Source organism: Scyliorhinus torazame, chromosome 3 (assembly GCF_047496885.1).
Source record: "Scyliorhinus torazame isolate Kashiwa2021f chromosome 3, sScyTor2.1, whole genome shotgun sequence".
Taxonomy (NCBI): domain Eukaryota; kingdom Metazoa; phylum Chordata; class Chondrichthyes; order Carcharhiniformes; family Scyliorhinidae; genus Scyliorhinus; species Scyliorhinus torazame.
Window position 1 is genome coordinate 130,471,913 of NC_092709.1, and position 16,437 is coordinate 130,488,349.

At 45.4% G+C, this 16,437-nt stretch overlaps 1 protein-coding gene across 1 annotated transcript; it reads right to left on the reverse strand.

Annotated features, from left to right (window-relative positions):
* Positions 1 to 6,420: 6,420 nt before the first annotated feature.
* Positions 6,421 to 9,616, reverse strand: LOC140409525 (interleukin-8-like). Its single transcript, XM_072497917.1, has 4 exons — positions 9,507 to 9,616; positions 9,119 to 9,248; positions 8,835 to 8,914; positions 6,421 to 8,041 (listed from the first exon to the last, which is right to left on the reverse strand). The coding sequence occupies exons 1-4, from the start codon at positions 9,565 to 9,567 to the stop codon at positions 8,022 to 8,024; spliced, it is 291 nt and encodes a 96-aa protein (XP_072354018.1). The 5' UTR covers positions 9,568 to 9,616; the 3' UTR covers positions 6,421 to 8,021.
* Positions 9,617 to 16,437: the final 6,821 nt, after the last annotated feature.

Sequence of the window (16,437 nt, forward strand, 5' to 3'; positions counted from 1 at the left end):
TTCTCCGGGTGCTCCGGTTTCCTCCCACAGTCCAAAGATGTGTAGGTTAGGTGGATTGGCCATGATAAATTGCCCTTAGTGTCCAAAATTGCCCTTGGTGTTGGGTGGAGGTGTTGAGTTTGGGTAGGGTGCTCTTTCCAAGAGCTGGTGCAGACTCAAAGGGCCGAATGGCCTCCTTCTGCACTGTAAATTCAATGATAATCTATGATTAATCTAGGTCAAAGGTTCGGCACAACATCGTGGGCCGAAGGGCCTGTTCTGTGCTGTATTTTCTATGTTCTATGTTCTATGTTCTATGTAAATGTGGATGCCAAACTGTTGGCCATAATCTTGTCCCCAAAGATAGAAGACTGCGTGCCAGATGTGATTGGGGAGAACCAGACAGGATTTGTTAAGGGCAGGCAGCTGGTGGCCAACATTAGAAGACTGTTGAATGTGATCATGATGCCCCCCGAGGGTAGTGACGTAGAGGTAATGGTCGCAATGGACGCAGAGAAGGCATTTGAGCGGGTGGAATGGACATATCTGTGGGAAGTGCTGGGGCGGTTTGGGTTTGGACGGGGCTTCATCGATTGGGTCAGACTGCTGTATCAGGCGCCTGTGGCGAGTGTACGAACGAACAGGTTGACATTGGGCTATTTTAGGCTGCACCGGGGAACGAGGCAGGGATGCCCCCTCTCCCCACTGCTGTTTGCGCTGGCCATAGAGCCGCTGGCAATTGCGCTGAGAGCCTCAAGGGGCTGGAAGGGGCTGGTTCGGGGAGGGGTGGAACACAGAGTCTCGCTATACACAGATGACCTGCTCCTATATGTTTCTGACCCACTAGAGGGGATGGGAGAAATTATGAGGATTCTGGGGGAATTTGGCAGGTTTTAGGGTTGTAAATTGAACATGGAGAAAAGTGAGATGTTCGCGATCCAGGCAAGGGGGCAGTAGAGGCGACTGGGGAAGTTGCCGTTTAGGGTGATAGGGGGAAGCTTTCGGTATCTGGGCATCCAGGTGGCACGGGAATGGGAACGGCTACATAAGTTAAATTTGGCCCGATTGGTGGACCAAATGAAGGAAGACTTCCGAAGGTGGGACATGCTCCCGCTATCACTGGTTGGGAGGGTAAAATGGTGAAAATGACAGTGCTCCCGAGATTCCTGTTTGTTTTTCAGTGCCTCCTATCTTTATTCCACTGGCTTTTTTAAAACGGGTAAACAGGGTGATCTCTGGCATTGTATGGGCGGGCAAGATCCCGCGAGTAAAAAAGGGGGTGCAAGAGCGTAGCCGGGTGGAGGGCGGGATGGTGATGCCGAACTTTAGCAATTACTATTGGGCGGCAAATATAGCCATGATTAGGAAGTGAATGGTGGGGGGGGAACTGCCGTCCCCGCCGACACGGTACTCCACCAGCCCCATGGTGATGGCGGCCCTGAGAGTCTGGGGGCAATGGAGGAAGCATGTGGGAGCAGAGGGAGCATCGGTTTGGTCTCCAATTTGCAATAATCATCGGTGTGCTCCGGGGAGGTTGGATGGAGGGTTTCGGAAATGGCAAAGAGCAGGGATCGAGCGGATGGGAGATCTGTTCGTAGTGGGGAGCTTTCCCAGCCTGAGGGAGTTGGAGGAGAAATTTGAATTGACGGGAGGGAATGAGGCCTGCAGGCGCAGGACTTCCTACGCAGGCAGGTCTCAACCTTGCCGCTCCTACCATCAAGGGGGATATACGACAGGGTAGTTTCCAGAGTATGAGTGGGAGAGGGGAGGGTTGCGGACATCTGTAAAGAACTCATGGGGTCAGAGGAAACGCCGACCGAGGAGCTGAAACACAAATGGGAAGAGGAGTTAGGAGGAGAGATAGAGGATGGTCTCTGGGCAGACGCGTTGAGTAGAGTCAATGCGTCCACATCATGCGCCAGGCTCAGCCTGATACAATATAAAGTCGTTCACCGGGCCCACATGGCAGTGGCCCGGATGAGCAGGTTCTTTGGGATAGAAGACAGGTGTGCATGTTCATATGTTCTGGGCATGCCCGAAGCTTAGGGGATTCTGGCAGGGGTTTGCGGATGTCATGACCAAGGTGTTAAAAACAAGGGTGGCACCGAGTCCAGAGTTGGCGATTTTCAGAGTGTCGGAAGATCCGGGAATCCAGGAAGAGAAAGAGGCAGACGTTCTAGCTTTTGCCTCCCTGGTAGCCCAGAGACGGTTACTATTATCTTGGAGGGACTTAAAGCCCCCGAAGTCAGAGACCTGGCTAACTGACATGGCTAGCTTTCTCTGTCTGGAGAAAATCAAGTTCGCCCTGAGAGGGTCAATGTCAGGGTTCGTCCGGAGGTGGCAGCCGTTCGTCGACTTCTTTAGAGAAAATTAACTGTCAGCAGAGAGGGGGCGGGGGGCAGGTTTAGTTTAGTTTAGATTAGTCTGTAAGAAAGGTGGGACCTGTGAGGGAGGAAGACGGCCTTTGCACTACATTTATATTTGTATGTACACGGTTTCTTCTGTTATTGTTACAAAATCACAAATACCTCAATAAAATGTTTTATTTTTTTAAAAATTCCAGAAATTGATTTTGTTTTGTTAGCAACAATGGTCCAGGTAAAATAGATCTTAAAACTGGCTGGATCACCTTCAGTTCTTTGGTCATTGCTCTATTTAATTTGGGAGCAAATCAACATCCTGCTATTGAACAGTAAAGATTTCTGAACTGCTGGTTCCTCTGACCCCAAACGTATGACGATATCAGCAAATTATCAATTCTAAAAGCTTTTCACTCGGGATAAAGCAGCTCTTACTGGAACACGTACAGCCTGGGAAGCATGAGAATTGGAGGGAAGCTTGCAATTGGGAGGAAAACTCTGTGGAGCGTGGAGGGTGAAACCCGGGTTATTATAATTGCTGTGCATTATTTGTAATGCATGGCATTGCCTCCTCCCCAAAAGATGGGATGTTGTCAGGGCTGGTGGGTAGGATCGGGGATCGGAGTGGGAATTCAAAACCTCCGGGATTCAATAGGAGCAATCATTGACTGAGTGCCCATGTGATGCAGGAAGAAGTGGGTGACACGAGATGCTGTTAATGTGAAGGAGAAGCGAGATCGAGGCCAAGGAGACCCAGGGGCTCCATTGGTTTGGGGGTGCTGCGGGGGCAGGTTGGTCTGGGGGACTTCTCGATGTTCTTGTGACCAAAATAAATCCTCAGATAAGATAAATGAAATTGCTTCTCACAGCCTCATCTAGCTTACTTGCTGACTCCTGCAATAGTCTGACTGTCATTGTATGAGTCAATACTCAATGTAAGACAGACTGTCATAATATCCACGCATGTATAAAATGACGTGCAGACAGGCAGTGATTGACACACAGGAGAACCAGTAAGTACACAGCACAGTGCAGCCAATCACCAGACAGGGCACCACCACTATAAAGCCAGAGGGCACTAGGTTTCCCGCTCTCTCTGGGCCCAGCCACTGAGACAGTCAGAGTCCACGAGCTAGCACAGTGCAAACACCATGCGGTAGCTTGTAAGTCTGGTTAGGCTGGTACTAGGTCTCCAGTCAGTTCAGTGTAGTGTCAACCCACAGTTAAAGATGTATGTTAGTTCTATCGTTCAATAAAACTGTGTTGAATCTTGAACACTGGACGGAATTCCAGTGGCTGCCCACGCATGAAGAGGAATGGCGCGAGCTGAAAGCGAAACTCACGACAGCCCCGGTCCTAGCGTTCTTTGACCCAACCAAGGAAACCAAGATATCAACTGATGCAAGCCAGGACGGCATTGGGGCGGTGCTACTCCAGAGGGATGACTCCGCATCCTGGGCTCCAGTGGTGTATGGCTCCAGGGCCATGATGCCCACTGAGCAACGGTACGCTCAGATTGAGAAGGAGTGTCTGGGCCTCCTAACAGGGATAGTCAAGTTCCACGACTATGTTTATGGCCTACCGAAATTCATGGTAGAGACGGACCCCAGGCCTCTAGTCCACATAATCCAGAAGGATTTAAACGATGTGACACCTCGGTTACAGCGTATTCTTCTAAAGCTACGCCGCTGCGACTTCGAACTGGTCTACACGCCAGGTAAAGAGCTGATCATTGCAGATGCCCTGTCCAGGTCCATTACCACACCGCATGAACAAAGTGACTTCATCTGCCACATAGAAGCCCAAGTGCAGTTGTGTGCCTCGAACCTTCCGGCCTCCGACGAACAGGTGGTCCAAATTTGTGAGGAGACAGCAAAGGATCCTCTGCTGCAGCACGTGATGCAGCACCTCAGCAATGGCTGGCAGAAGGGACAATGTCCCCAGTTCTATAACGTAAAAGACGACCTGACGGCGGTGGAGGGAATCCTTCTGAAACTCGACAGAATCGTAATTCCGCAGAGTATGCGTGCTATGGTGATGGGCCAACTCCATGAGGATCATCTTGGGGTTGAGAAATGCCGACGCAGAGCTCGGGAGGCCGTCTATTGGCCGGGCATCAGCCAGGACATTGCCGACACAGTCCTCAACTGCCCTACCAGTCAGAAGTTTCAGCCAGCTCAACCCAAAGAAACGTTGCAGCAGCACGAGATCATGACCTCTCCGTAGTCCAAAGTAGGAGTAGACCTTTTCCACGCCAAGGGGCGTGACTGCGTATTCCTGGTCGACTACTTCTCCAGTTACCCAGAAGTAGTGAAACTGTCCAACCTCACGTCGAAGGCGGTAATCAAAGCCTGCATAGAAACGTTCGCCAGGCATGGGATACCGCTCACGGTGATGAGCGACAACGGTCCTTGCTTTTACAGCCAGGAATGGTCTGACTTCACACAGTCCTACATCTTCCGTCATGTTACCTCCAGTCCCCACTACCCACAGTCAAATGGGAAGGCCAAAAAAGGGGTCCATATTGTAAGGCGGCTGCTGTGCAAAGCTGCAGATTCAGGCTCCGATTTTAATCTGGCGATGCTGGCATACAGGGTGACCCCACTGTCCACTGGATTGTCTCCAGCCCAGATGCTCATGAATCGCACTCTGAGGACCACAGTTCCAGCCATCCACGTTCCCGACCTTGACCACCTCTTGGTCCTACAGAAAATACAGCAGTCACGGGCTCAACAGAAAGCCACATTCGATGCCCATGCCACAGATCTGCCCGAGCTAGCCCCAACTGATCATGTTCGCGTACAGTTGCCTGAGGGCGGCTGGTCAGCCACAGCTGTTGTGCTCAAACAAGTGGCCCTAAGATCATTCCTTGTCCGCATGGCTCCCTGCTACGGCGCAACAGACGGGCACTGCGAAGAGTTCCACGCCCTCTACCTGACCGGTGTGCCCCGCCGCCTACGATGCCTCCTCCAGACGTACCCGACCACGAGGCCACCGATCTACCAGCAATCCTGCCGGTCCACGCTCCCACCGCGATGCCAGCGATCCCGCCTCTCCAAGCACAGGCAGCTCCTAATCCGCCTCTGCGGCGATCAACAAGAATTTGTCGCCCACCACACAGACTAAATCTCTTGACTGAGCTTTTGTACATTTTTGTGACTTCACCAATTGGACCTCTGTAAATATCATTTTGTTTGCCATATATCTGCACTATCGCAACCTTCCTATGTATATACGTTTGTTTAGACATCTCTTTGTACATAGTCAGGCACATATATATATATTTATAAGCATCCACACCTTAGTATTTATTTTGGGAAGAAAAAGGGGGAAGATGTCATAATATCCACACATGTATATAATGATTGACACACAGGAGAACCAGTGAGCACACGGCATGGTGCAGCCAATCACCAGACAGGACACCACCACTATAAAGCAAGAGGGCACTAGGTTTCCTGCTCTCTCTGGAACCAGACACTGAGACAGTCAGAGTCCACGAGCTAGCACAGTGCAAACACCATGCGGTAGCTAGTAAGTCTGGTCAGGCTGGTACTAGGTCTCCAGTCAGTTCAGTATAGTGTCGACCCACCGTTAAAGATGTATGTTTGTTACATTGTTCAATAAAACTGTGTTGCATCTTCCACAGTGTTAGAGGGCTGTTTCTCGCATCACTGCATCAAGTGCAGTCCACACCGAACCGACCTGCCTAACACATCAGACTCTCCCTGGCTATTTTGAGATGTGTTACAATGGAAGGAGTGCCAACATAATCACCCCATGTGCCCCCCACCCCCAGCCCCACCCTCCACACCAGGCTTCCGAGCAATGCATTCACCCTGTTCACAGCACTACAGATGGATGGTTGGTGTAGCATGGCAGTAATTTAATATCCCATAAAAGCCCATTAAGATTCTGCAGATTTATTTCTAAAATCAGTAAAACTGCAAATATCCTGCACCGTATAGAACTGTTCAAGGAGTGTCCTGAACAGGTTGTTATTATTAGTCAATTTTACTAAATTACCTACTCGAGAAATGCACATCTGTTTAGTTGAAGATTGAGAAACGGTGACAACACATTCTTCAGCAGAACTCTAGTTTATTTTAATCACTCAATTACATTTCAAGATACAGGAACAGAAAATTCATGCACAACTTGGACACATCTTCCAGAGTGACACTCAGCTTTATACTCAACACAACTTTTACACAAAGCCCTTTGAGGCTTACAGTAAACAAGACTGTCAAAAGTCTGTCAGTGCAAAATATTTCTACTCATCACTGTACATAAATTAGTTTATTTACAAATGTTACTTTTTTTCCAGTAAATATAATATAAGCAGCATTGCCACCTCAAATGTGACATTTCTACAGGGAATTTGTTTTCACAGACTTCAGTTTTGGAAACATCCTAAGTTTGGATGTTTAAGAGGGAAAACTCCAAGGTGCATTTAAAATGTCAGTGATCAATAAACACGGCAGTAAAATAGCATCAATGTCAATGATAACCAATTGCTCTTGAATGTTAACATGAAAGATTGCATTCAAACTGAAATTGCAACTAATCTTTACTTACTACTGATTTTACCATCAATATTTCAAATGGAACAGTAACATTCAGCAGCAAAATGAAAACTTGGTTTCTAACAATGTCACATTACAGTAATTCTCCGATCTATTCCCACTATGAACTTTCTATCTTCCTATACAGCTCCATCAAAGCTCTACATTAGATCAAGGAACATCATCTCATCTTTTGATTAGTCACTTTACAGCCTTCGACATCAACATTGCATTCAACAACTTCAGATCACAACCCAATCCCCCACAATTTATTTGGACACAATCTATTGGTGTTGACTCAGCATTTTTCCAATGTATACCCCATTCGGACATAAGGCGAGTTTCTCTGGCCTTTCCACCACATGTTTCTCGGCGGCAAGAGGCAGTCTGTTGTTGTCAATGGGATTTCGCAATGAATCCACCCCACACCGCCAGGATACCCGCGATAGAGGTGTGTCGTCACCGGGTCCGGACGATCCACCGGCATGAACAGCCAGACGATCTCGTCCATTGCTTCTGATTCTTTTCTAGCCACATCACTATCTAATTTGACTTTGCACCATCATCCCCTTTCTCATTAACTCTCTCCTGCCTCCAATGCTACCACAATGTCATTATTCCAAAACGGTCCTCAACTGCCATTCTTATTTCAAATATTTAAAAAATACAACTGACATTATCTGTTTTATCTGTTTCATTTACATTTTTCCATCAGTTCATAAATCGATTAATGTTTCCATTGTTCCTCGACGTCTGATGATTGGATATTATATTTCAACTGTTAACAAATTAATTTCAGTCATGGAGTAACTTGTAACAATGACAAACTCTATTCTTATTAATCATGTGCATCACAAAATCACAACGAAAGCTCATTCTTGCCACAAAGTCTCACAATGCAAGCCTACTTTCTTAGGCCGCATGTAAACAATTACAGTATGATCAGGTTAAACAATGACACATGATTGAGGAATCAATGCAGGGTAACTATTTGAACACCTATCAGAAGTGACATCAGAGAGTGAACACCCTGGACAGAGCTTCCCTCATTTCAGCGTTCATTGTACTGCAGGTTTCCAGATGTAGAATCGAGTCCATCCCATTGCAGCTTCATTTCTCAGTTGTGTTGTTTGGCACCTGAAATAAAGTGAAATAAATTATAATTTTCCTAAATACAGCAGGCATTTATTTTAATATCAAGGACAATGCCTCCAGCAACAAAATTTGGGGGCATTATTAATTGAGCTGTTACGCAGCACTGCTAACAGTTTATTTTGTTAACAATTCATTGAAATTATATCAGAAAATTAACATGCCGGATCCATGGAGCCACAGTGAACAATTAATTCTGCAGGAATATTATGTTGAAAGTTAAAATAGAACAGGTAATAAAGGGTTAAAAATGATGCATTAATGCAGCTTACAATGCAGAGCAGAAAACCATGGAGTAGGCTATAAAGGGCAGAAGACTGCAGGAAAAGGAGATGAAAGTGGTCTAGATAGGTCTCTTTTTGCTCAGTGGTCTGTGAAGAATTGGCTGATCTCAGCTAGTTACTAAAGGTATGACAATTGGACACAGTATTGTGGGTGATGGCGCATGAAATCCCACAACATTCCTGCACCGGATTGCTATCCAAGTGAAACCCCCACCTCTTCTTGGATTTTATATATACGGATGCTGGATGAAGAGACAGCAGCACAGAGACCTGATGCCAACTGTGGTTGAATAGCTTACTAGCATTCATTCTCACGGATCACACATAAATACTGGACACTTGGGCAAAGTACCAGAAAGTTCTAGGAACATGCAACAGAGGGGATTCAATGCCCTCAACGAAGGATAAAAGGCCACACATGGTTAAAAAACCAATTCAATGTATCTGCCTTTATTCACATAAAGTCTGAATTTTGACAAACATTAGATACCAACCTTTTGTGGCTTTAATGATAATTTTCACCCAATTGGCATTAGGATTCACACAGATCATGCTCCTGTTTTTCATGGTAACACTGTGAAGAGAAGATAAATGTTCAAAATCTAACTCAAAGAAACTGGATGTTTCCCAATGAGAGGTGGGAATTCAACAAATTTATTAAACAAAATCCTTTCAGTCTGCCTCATAAACAAATTGTGATTGACCCAACATGGAGCGCAGCATCTAAATGGATGTAACATGGAAGGGTTAACGCTGACATTCTGACACAGATACTCACATTATTTCCAGTGTCTCGCAGTGCGATCCTTTGGGAATATATTTCAAACTCTTGATGTACCTTGGATTGATAGGAATGGAACTGGTCTGAGGACACTGGCATCGGCCTTGAGTGCCCGGGATTGGAATACCTGTGAAAAGATTAATTGAACTTATAGTTAGATATTGTCTGAAGTTGACAGAATTTTGGTATTTTGTTTCAGCATTGAATTCAGTATTAAAACAAGTTTTATATTCACAATAATATATAGCATCAGTCATCATTTAATTTTCAATGAATAACCAAACTGCACACTGAGACATGTATCGCTGGCCAATAAGTCAACAGAAAGGCTCCTCTCTACACATTATAGAGCAATTAGAACTAAAACACAAGATACTCAACATACCCTGTGTAGTAATGGCACCCAGGAGCAGAACGAGAATCATTAAAGTGGTTGCTCTGATCATCTTTGATTTTGTGCTGCTGAAGGATCTTCTGTCAAGCTCAGTGACTCTCTCTCTGTTGAATGAAGTTCTGTTGTAGAGCGCTCCAATGAGCTCCTATTTATTTAGATCCACTACTTTCGTTTTGCATAATCATGAGCAGTGAAAACTGTGGATATTCTGTGGGAGGGAATTTCCCTGTTCTTGAGTTATCCTTCTTTCAGTTTGCAGCTTCTATTATACCTATAACTTGTGCAAAGTTTGCAGCAGCAACAGGCGGTAGCAGTGAAGTATTTATATCTAGCTTTTAAGGATTACATCACTGGTTTCAAAAAAGTGGTTTAATATTCATCTTTGATAAAGGTAGAGCTAAAGACTCTGATTTACAGGAAACAGCCCTCCTTTTCAGTACCTGTGTTATATAATGTAATTCTTTGGACCTTAATGATACAGGTTTGGAAAGAGGTGCAATAGTGTAAATGTTTTTTTACAGACAGTTGCTCTGAGTTGCCACTTATATAACATTTTCTGAGGGGACAGCAGCTCCTGTCCTGGAATAGAAATATTTTTCATGATCTCGCACCATGTTTTATTTCACTGTCATGCATACTGTGTTATTCAGATTGCTCGATTGTCACAGAGTTAAAATGTGGCTGAGACTTTACAAGAAATCACCAATCACAAGGTGTGATTATACAAGAGTTATACATCCCCAACATGAGCCATTTCAACCAACACGAGCCATTTCAGACTGGCTACAGGAGAGTTTGTTCCACATTTTGCAGCTGACCCAGATGGTGTCACGTTCCAGATTTGGCACTGATCCTCGGTATTATAAGAAAAAGGAAACAAACTCCTGAGCTGAAAGTTGTGAATTATAGGAAATGGGCCATGATAATAAAAGCTGCACAACGCAGGTATATCCTTGCTCAGTTACAAAACTCAGGTTCTGTTTGTAAAAGAAATGAAGCAAATACATTTCTGGATGTTAGTTACAATGATTTTACATCTGCAATGTATTTTCTGTCAGAGGTTGCAACAGAATATAAAGCAAGCTGAAAGTTTTAATATTCCAATTTAACGACAGCAGGAAGGTCATGGCTGAGCTAACCTACGGCATGGGAGCACAGGGCAGATTTGGATTTTTGGGCAGCCATGCAAAGAGACTCCTGTCATAAATTCAGCAGGCGATCTGTGGGACAGCAAACAACAAATCCAATGCAGTTTGCTAGTTTGAGGCCTGAAAATCGAGGTGTGGAGCTACTGCCAACAAGGTTAATGATGGAGCCTTGGTGGGCATAATTAAAAGGTTCAGGATTACTTGTGCGGCAGTAATTCAGATGTTCTTTATTGCCCAAATTTGCAATCCACCTCCTCCGAAACCCACACAAAATAAAATCTTAGTAATCTCGAGAGGGCCTCTTCCTTTCCATCACCTGGTCACAGTGTTGGTCACAACCAGTTTGGGGATGGGAGGAAGTTGGTCAACAGAATTAATGTTGAAGCAGTTAGCATCCTGCACAACAACATTCAACCTCAACCCCAAGTGTCAAGGACAGTTTTGCTGAATTCTGCGATTCAAACTGTTAATTTAAAACAGCAAAGAGAAACGATTAACAGTGTGGTTTGCTCTGGCTAGGGGGATCCTGCTAATTCAGTCATCTTAAAGCTACTGATCATTAAAATAGAAGGTAGTTTTTGTAGTGGTGAAAGCTATCTTTGCAAGAAAGGAACATTGGACAACTACACAAGGAGCTATCTGGAAACCCAAATGTGAGGAGACCTTCCTTTGTACAAATGTATCCTCAAATGTGAAAGATTTTGGGAGATTTCTGGGTGACCTTAAAATCTTCATTCTGCAAACTTTCATCCCAGAGAACTTGCAGGTTTGGAATTACCAGAGGAACGTGACACTGATTCTGCCTAATCCACCATTGAGAACTTGTTTTGGATTGTGTTTTGGCTGGTTCTACCTTCTGACCTTACTGTCATGGGTGACACATCACAGAAAAAGGAGCAACGTTGAATGACTTCAAGAGCCAAGCATGCTCGTGAACGTTCAACAATGTCTTGTCCGAAATATCCCAACTGTCCATTCGAATGCAGTGGAAGAAAACTGGAAAGAGCTGAAGACAGCACGGTAGCCTTGTGGATAGCACAAATGCTTCACAGCTCCAGGGTCCCAGGTTCGATTCCGGCTTGGGTCACTGTCTGTGCGGAGTCTGCACGTCCTCCCCGTGTGTGCGTGCGTTTCCTCCGGGTGCTCCGGTTTCCTCCCACAGTCCAAAGATGTGCAGGTTAGGTGGATTGGCCATGATAAATTGCCCTTAGTGTCCAAAATTGCCCTTAGTGTTGGGTGGGGTTACTGGGTTATGGGGATAGGGTGGGGGTGTTGACTTTGGGTAGGGTGCTCCTTCCAAGAGCCGGTGCAGACTCGATGGGCCGAATGGCCTCCTTCTGCACTGTAAATTCTATGATAATCAGCTCAAGCTGTGCACAACCAACAACTACAAAACCAGGAAATACCAAAACTGGTTCGACAAGAATGGCCACATCGCGGAAAGCTCTCTGCATCTGGCAAAATGGCATAACTAAAAAGGCTAAATAGGAGAGTTCATCAATTAGCCAAGGCGGAGGTACAAAGAAGAACAGCAAAATGCTGGACTGGGAAAGCTAAGGAGCTGCAACTCTTCGCTGTCAAACATGACACCCGGGGCTTCGTCAGTGCCACCAAGGCAATATATGGACCCAATACCCTAGACCTCAAGCCAGTGCGGAGTAAGGTCAGATCCCTCTTGAGAGACAGAGAAAACATTGGCCTTCAATGGAGAGAACATTTCAAAGAGCTCTTGAAAGCTGTCTGAGATGGATTCTCAGCATCAACTGGGAGCACAGGTCTACTAACATCAGCATCCTTGAAGAAACCAAGCCAACCAACATCAAGACCATGATCATCCAAAGCCAACTCTGCTGGGCCGGCCATGTGTTCGGACGTAATGATGCAAATCTTCTTCACCTATCTCAAGGAAGGTCCCAAACAAGAGGAGGCAAAGGAAGTGCTTCAAAGACACCCTGAGGCTTACCTCAAGGATTGCAACATAGATGTCAACTCCTGGGATACGCTTGCTCAGAAGAGACCTACCTGGAGGAACCTCCTGATTGAAGGGACACAATTCTTCAAGACACCTGATGGAAAGAGGAGACCCAGAAAAAAGAGCCTGAAAAAGCCTGAAATATGAACGATCTAAAGTTCACCTGCCAAGCATGCGGTCAAAGATGTGGCTCTACTATCGGGCTACTCAGCCATGCAAGAACCCATGACAAGTAACATGGAATTTCTTAGGTGGACAATCAGTCTCGTTAGCGAATGATCGCTGAAGAACAAGGTTGTTAGACCAGAGTCATCCTTGAGAGAGTACTCTTGCATTGCCTGACAGCACTGAGGAATTCGAATAGCTCTTACTTTGTGCCTTTTCTCAGGTGTGGACTTGCAAAGATTATTGATTGGACAATAATCCCCTACTGTATATGGAATTCCTTTATTATAAAATCACAATTATATCGCGAGTTATTTGTCTAACCCATGGGCAAAGCCTGCCCTAATGTTGCCCAACTGCCATGAGCCCTTACATAATTTTTGCACAAAGACTTGGCCTCCATCAAGCCCTTACATAATTTTTCCTCATCTCATCACATGGCTGTCCCTCCTGAACAGTTCAATCCTCCCAAAACAGATTTCTGCTTTGGTCTTCAAATTAACTTTGAGAAATTATATTATTCCAATCAACTTATTACATGTTATTAAGTCCAAATTTGCCTGTAAGACCTGTCAGTGAGTTATTCAGAATGGCCAGTCAGTATACCGGTTCTGTATTTCTTATCAGACGATTGAACCATAGTTACTCACGAAAGTACAAACAACAAAGAAAAGTACAGCACAGTAACAGGCCCCTCGGCCCTCCAAGCCTGCGCCGGCCATGCTAGCCATCTAAACTAAACTCTTCTACAATTCCAGGGTGCATATCCCTCCATTCCCATCCTATTCATGTATTTGTCAAGATGCCCCTTAAACATGACTATCGTCCCTGATTCCACCACCTCCTCCGGCAGCGAGTTCCAGACACCCACTACCCTTTCTGTAAAAAACTTACCTCGTACATCGCCTCTAAACCTTGCCTCTCGCACCTTAAACCTATGCCCCCTAGTAATTGACCCCTCTACCCTGGGAAAAGGTCTCTGCCTATCCACTCTGTCTATGCCCCTCATAATTTTGTAGACCTCTATCAGGTCGCCCCTCAACCTCCTTCGTTACAGTGAGAACAAACCAAGTTTATTCAACCTCTCCTCATAGCTAATGCCCTCCATACCAGGAAACATCCTGGTAAATCTCTTCTGCACCCTCTCTATAGCCTCCACATCCTTCTGGTAGTGTGGCAACCAGAATTGAACACTATACTCCAAGTGTGGCCTAACTAAGGTTCTATACAGCTGCAACATGGCTTGCCAATTTGTATACTCAATGCCCCAGCCAATGAAGGCAAGCATGCCGTATGCCTTCTTGACTACTCACCTGTGTTGCCCCTTTCAGTGACCTGTGTATCTGTACACCAAGATCTTTCTGACTGTCAATCTCTTGAGGGTTCTACCATTCACTGTATATTCCCTACCTGTATTAGAAATGTATTCCAAAATGCATTACCTCACATTTGTCCGGATTAAACTCCATCTGCCATCTCGCTGCCCAAGTCTCCAAATGATCTAAATCCTGCTGTATCCTCTGACAGTCTTCATCGCTATCCGCAATTCCACCAAACTTTGTGTCGTCCACAAACTTATTAATCAGACCAGTTACATTTTCCTCCAAATCATTTATATATACTACGAACAGCAAAGGCCCCAGCACTGATTCCTGCAGAACACCACTTGTCATTGCCCTCCAATCAGAAAAGCACCCTTCCATTGCTACTCTCTGCCTTCTATGACCTAGCCAGTTCTCTATCCACCTTGCCAGCTCACCTCTGATCCCGTGTGACTTCACCTTTTGTATCAGTCTGCCATGAGGGACCTTGTCAAAGGCCTTACTGAAGTCCATACAGACAACATCCACTGCCCTACCTGCATCAATCATCTTTGTGACCTCCTCGAAAAACTATGTCAAGTTAGTGAGACACGACCTCCCCTTCACAAAACCGTGCTGCCTCTCACTAATATGACCACTTGCTTCCAAATGGAAGTAGATCCTATCTCGAAGAATACTCTCCAGTAATTTCCCTACCACTGACATAAGGCTCACCGGCCTTTAGTTCCTTGGATTATCCTTGCTACCCTTCTTAAAGAAAGGAACGATATTGGCTATTCTCCAGTCCTCCGGGACATCACCTGAAGATTGTGAGGATCCAAAGATTTCTGTCAAGGCCTCAGCAATTTCCTCTCTTGCCTCCTTGAGTATTCTGGGGTAGATCCCATCAGACACTGGGGACTTATCCACCTTAATATTTTTCAAGACACCCAACACCTCATCTTTTTGGATCTCAATATGACCCAGGCAACTACACACCCTTCTCCAGACTCTACATCCACCAATTCCTTCTCTTTGGTGAATATTGAGGCAAAGTATTCATTTAGTACCTCGCCCATTTCCTCTGGCTCCACACATAGATTCCCTCCCCTGTCCTTCAGTGGCCCAACCCTTTCCCTGGCTACCCTCTTGTTTTTTATGTACATGTAAAAAGCCTTGGGATTTTCCTTAACCCTATTTGCCAAAGACTTTAGTGACCCCTTTAAGCCCTCCTGACTCCTTGCTTAAGTTCCTTCCTACTTTCCTTATATTCCACACAGGCTTTGTCTGTTCCCAGCCTTCTAGCCCTGACAAATGCCTCCTTTTTCTTTTTGACAAAGTCTACAATATCTCTCGTATCCAAGGATCGCAAAATTTGCCACATTTATCCTTCTTCCTCACAGGAGCATGCCAGTCTGAATTCCTTTCAACTGACATTTGAAAGCCTCCCACATGTCAGATGTTGATTTACCCTCAAACATCCGCCCCCAATCTAGGTTCTTCAGTTCTCACCTGATATTGTTATAATTAGTCTTCCCCCAATTTAGCACATTCACCCTAGTACCACTCTTATCCTTGTCCACCAGCACTTTAAAACTTACTGAATTGTGGTCACTGTTCCCGAAATGCTCCCCTACTGAAACTTCTACCACCTGGCTGGACTCATTCCCCAATACCAGGTCCAGTACAGCCCCTTCCCTAGTTGGGCTGTCTACATATTGTTTTAAGAAGCCCTCCTGTATGCTCCTTACAAACTCTGCCCCGTCCAAGACCCTAGCACTAAGTGAGTCCCAGGCAATATTGGGGAAGTGAAAGTCTCCCATCACAACAACCCTGTTGCTTTTACTCCTTTCCAAAATCAATTTCGATTCCAATTCTATTTCTACAAACAATTAACTTTAACAGTCAAGGAAGCATCCTTGCCAATGATGCACAGTTAAATGGGAAGCCTACCACAGCCTGATAATATGGTTGTCTATTAATGCACTTGCTCAGCAAAGTACAAGAATCTTGTACTTTCCCCCACCTGCCACCTCCAAGTATTTGCTTCCGGCAGTGTTAACACACACCAAAGTCTCACTCTCAACACTTGGAGATCCTGGAACAAGTCCCAACAAGCTGTCCTAACCTCTGCATTGAAACAGCTGCCAGACAATGGGAATCCTCTGCTAAACCAATCCCCACATTATGGGCACGATCTACCGGCTGCATCCCACCGAAATCGGGATAGATCCTGGAACAAAACTCTTCCTGGTGGTCCTTACGGTTCGTGAGATCTAAGTAGATCTCAAGAGATATCACGATCTGTGTCCCGCCCATTGAGTTAAAAGAGCTTA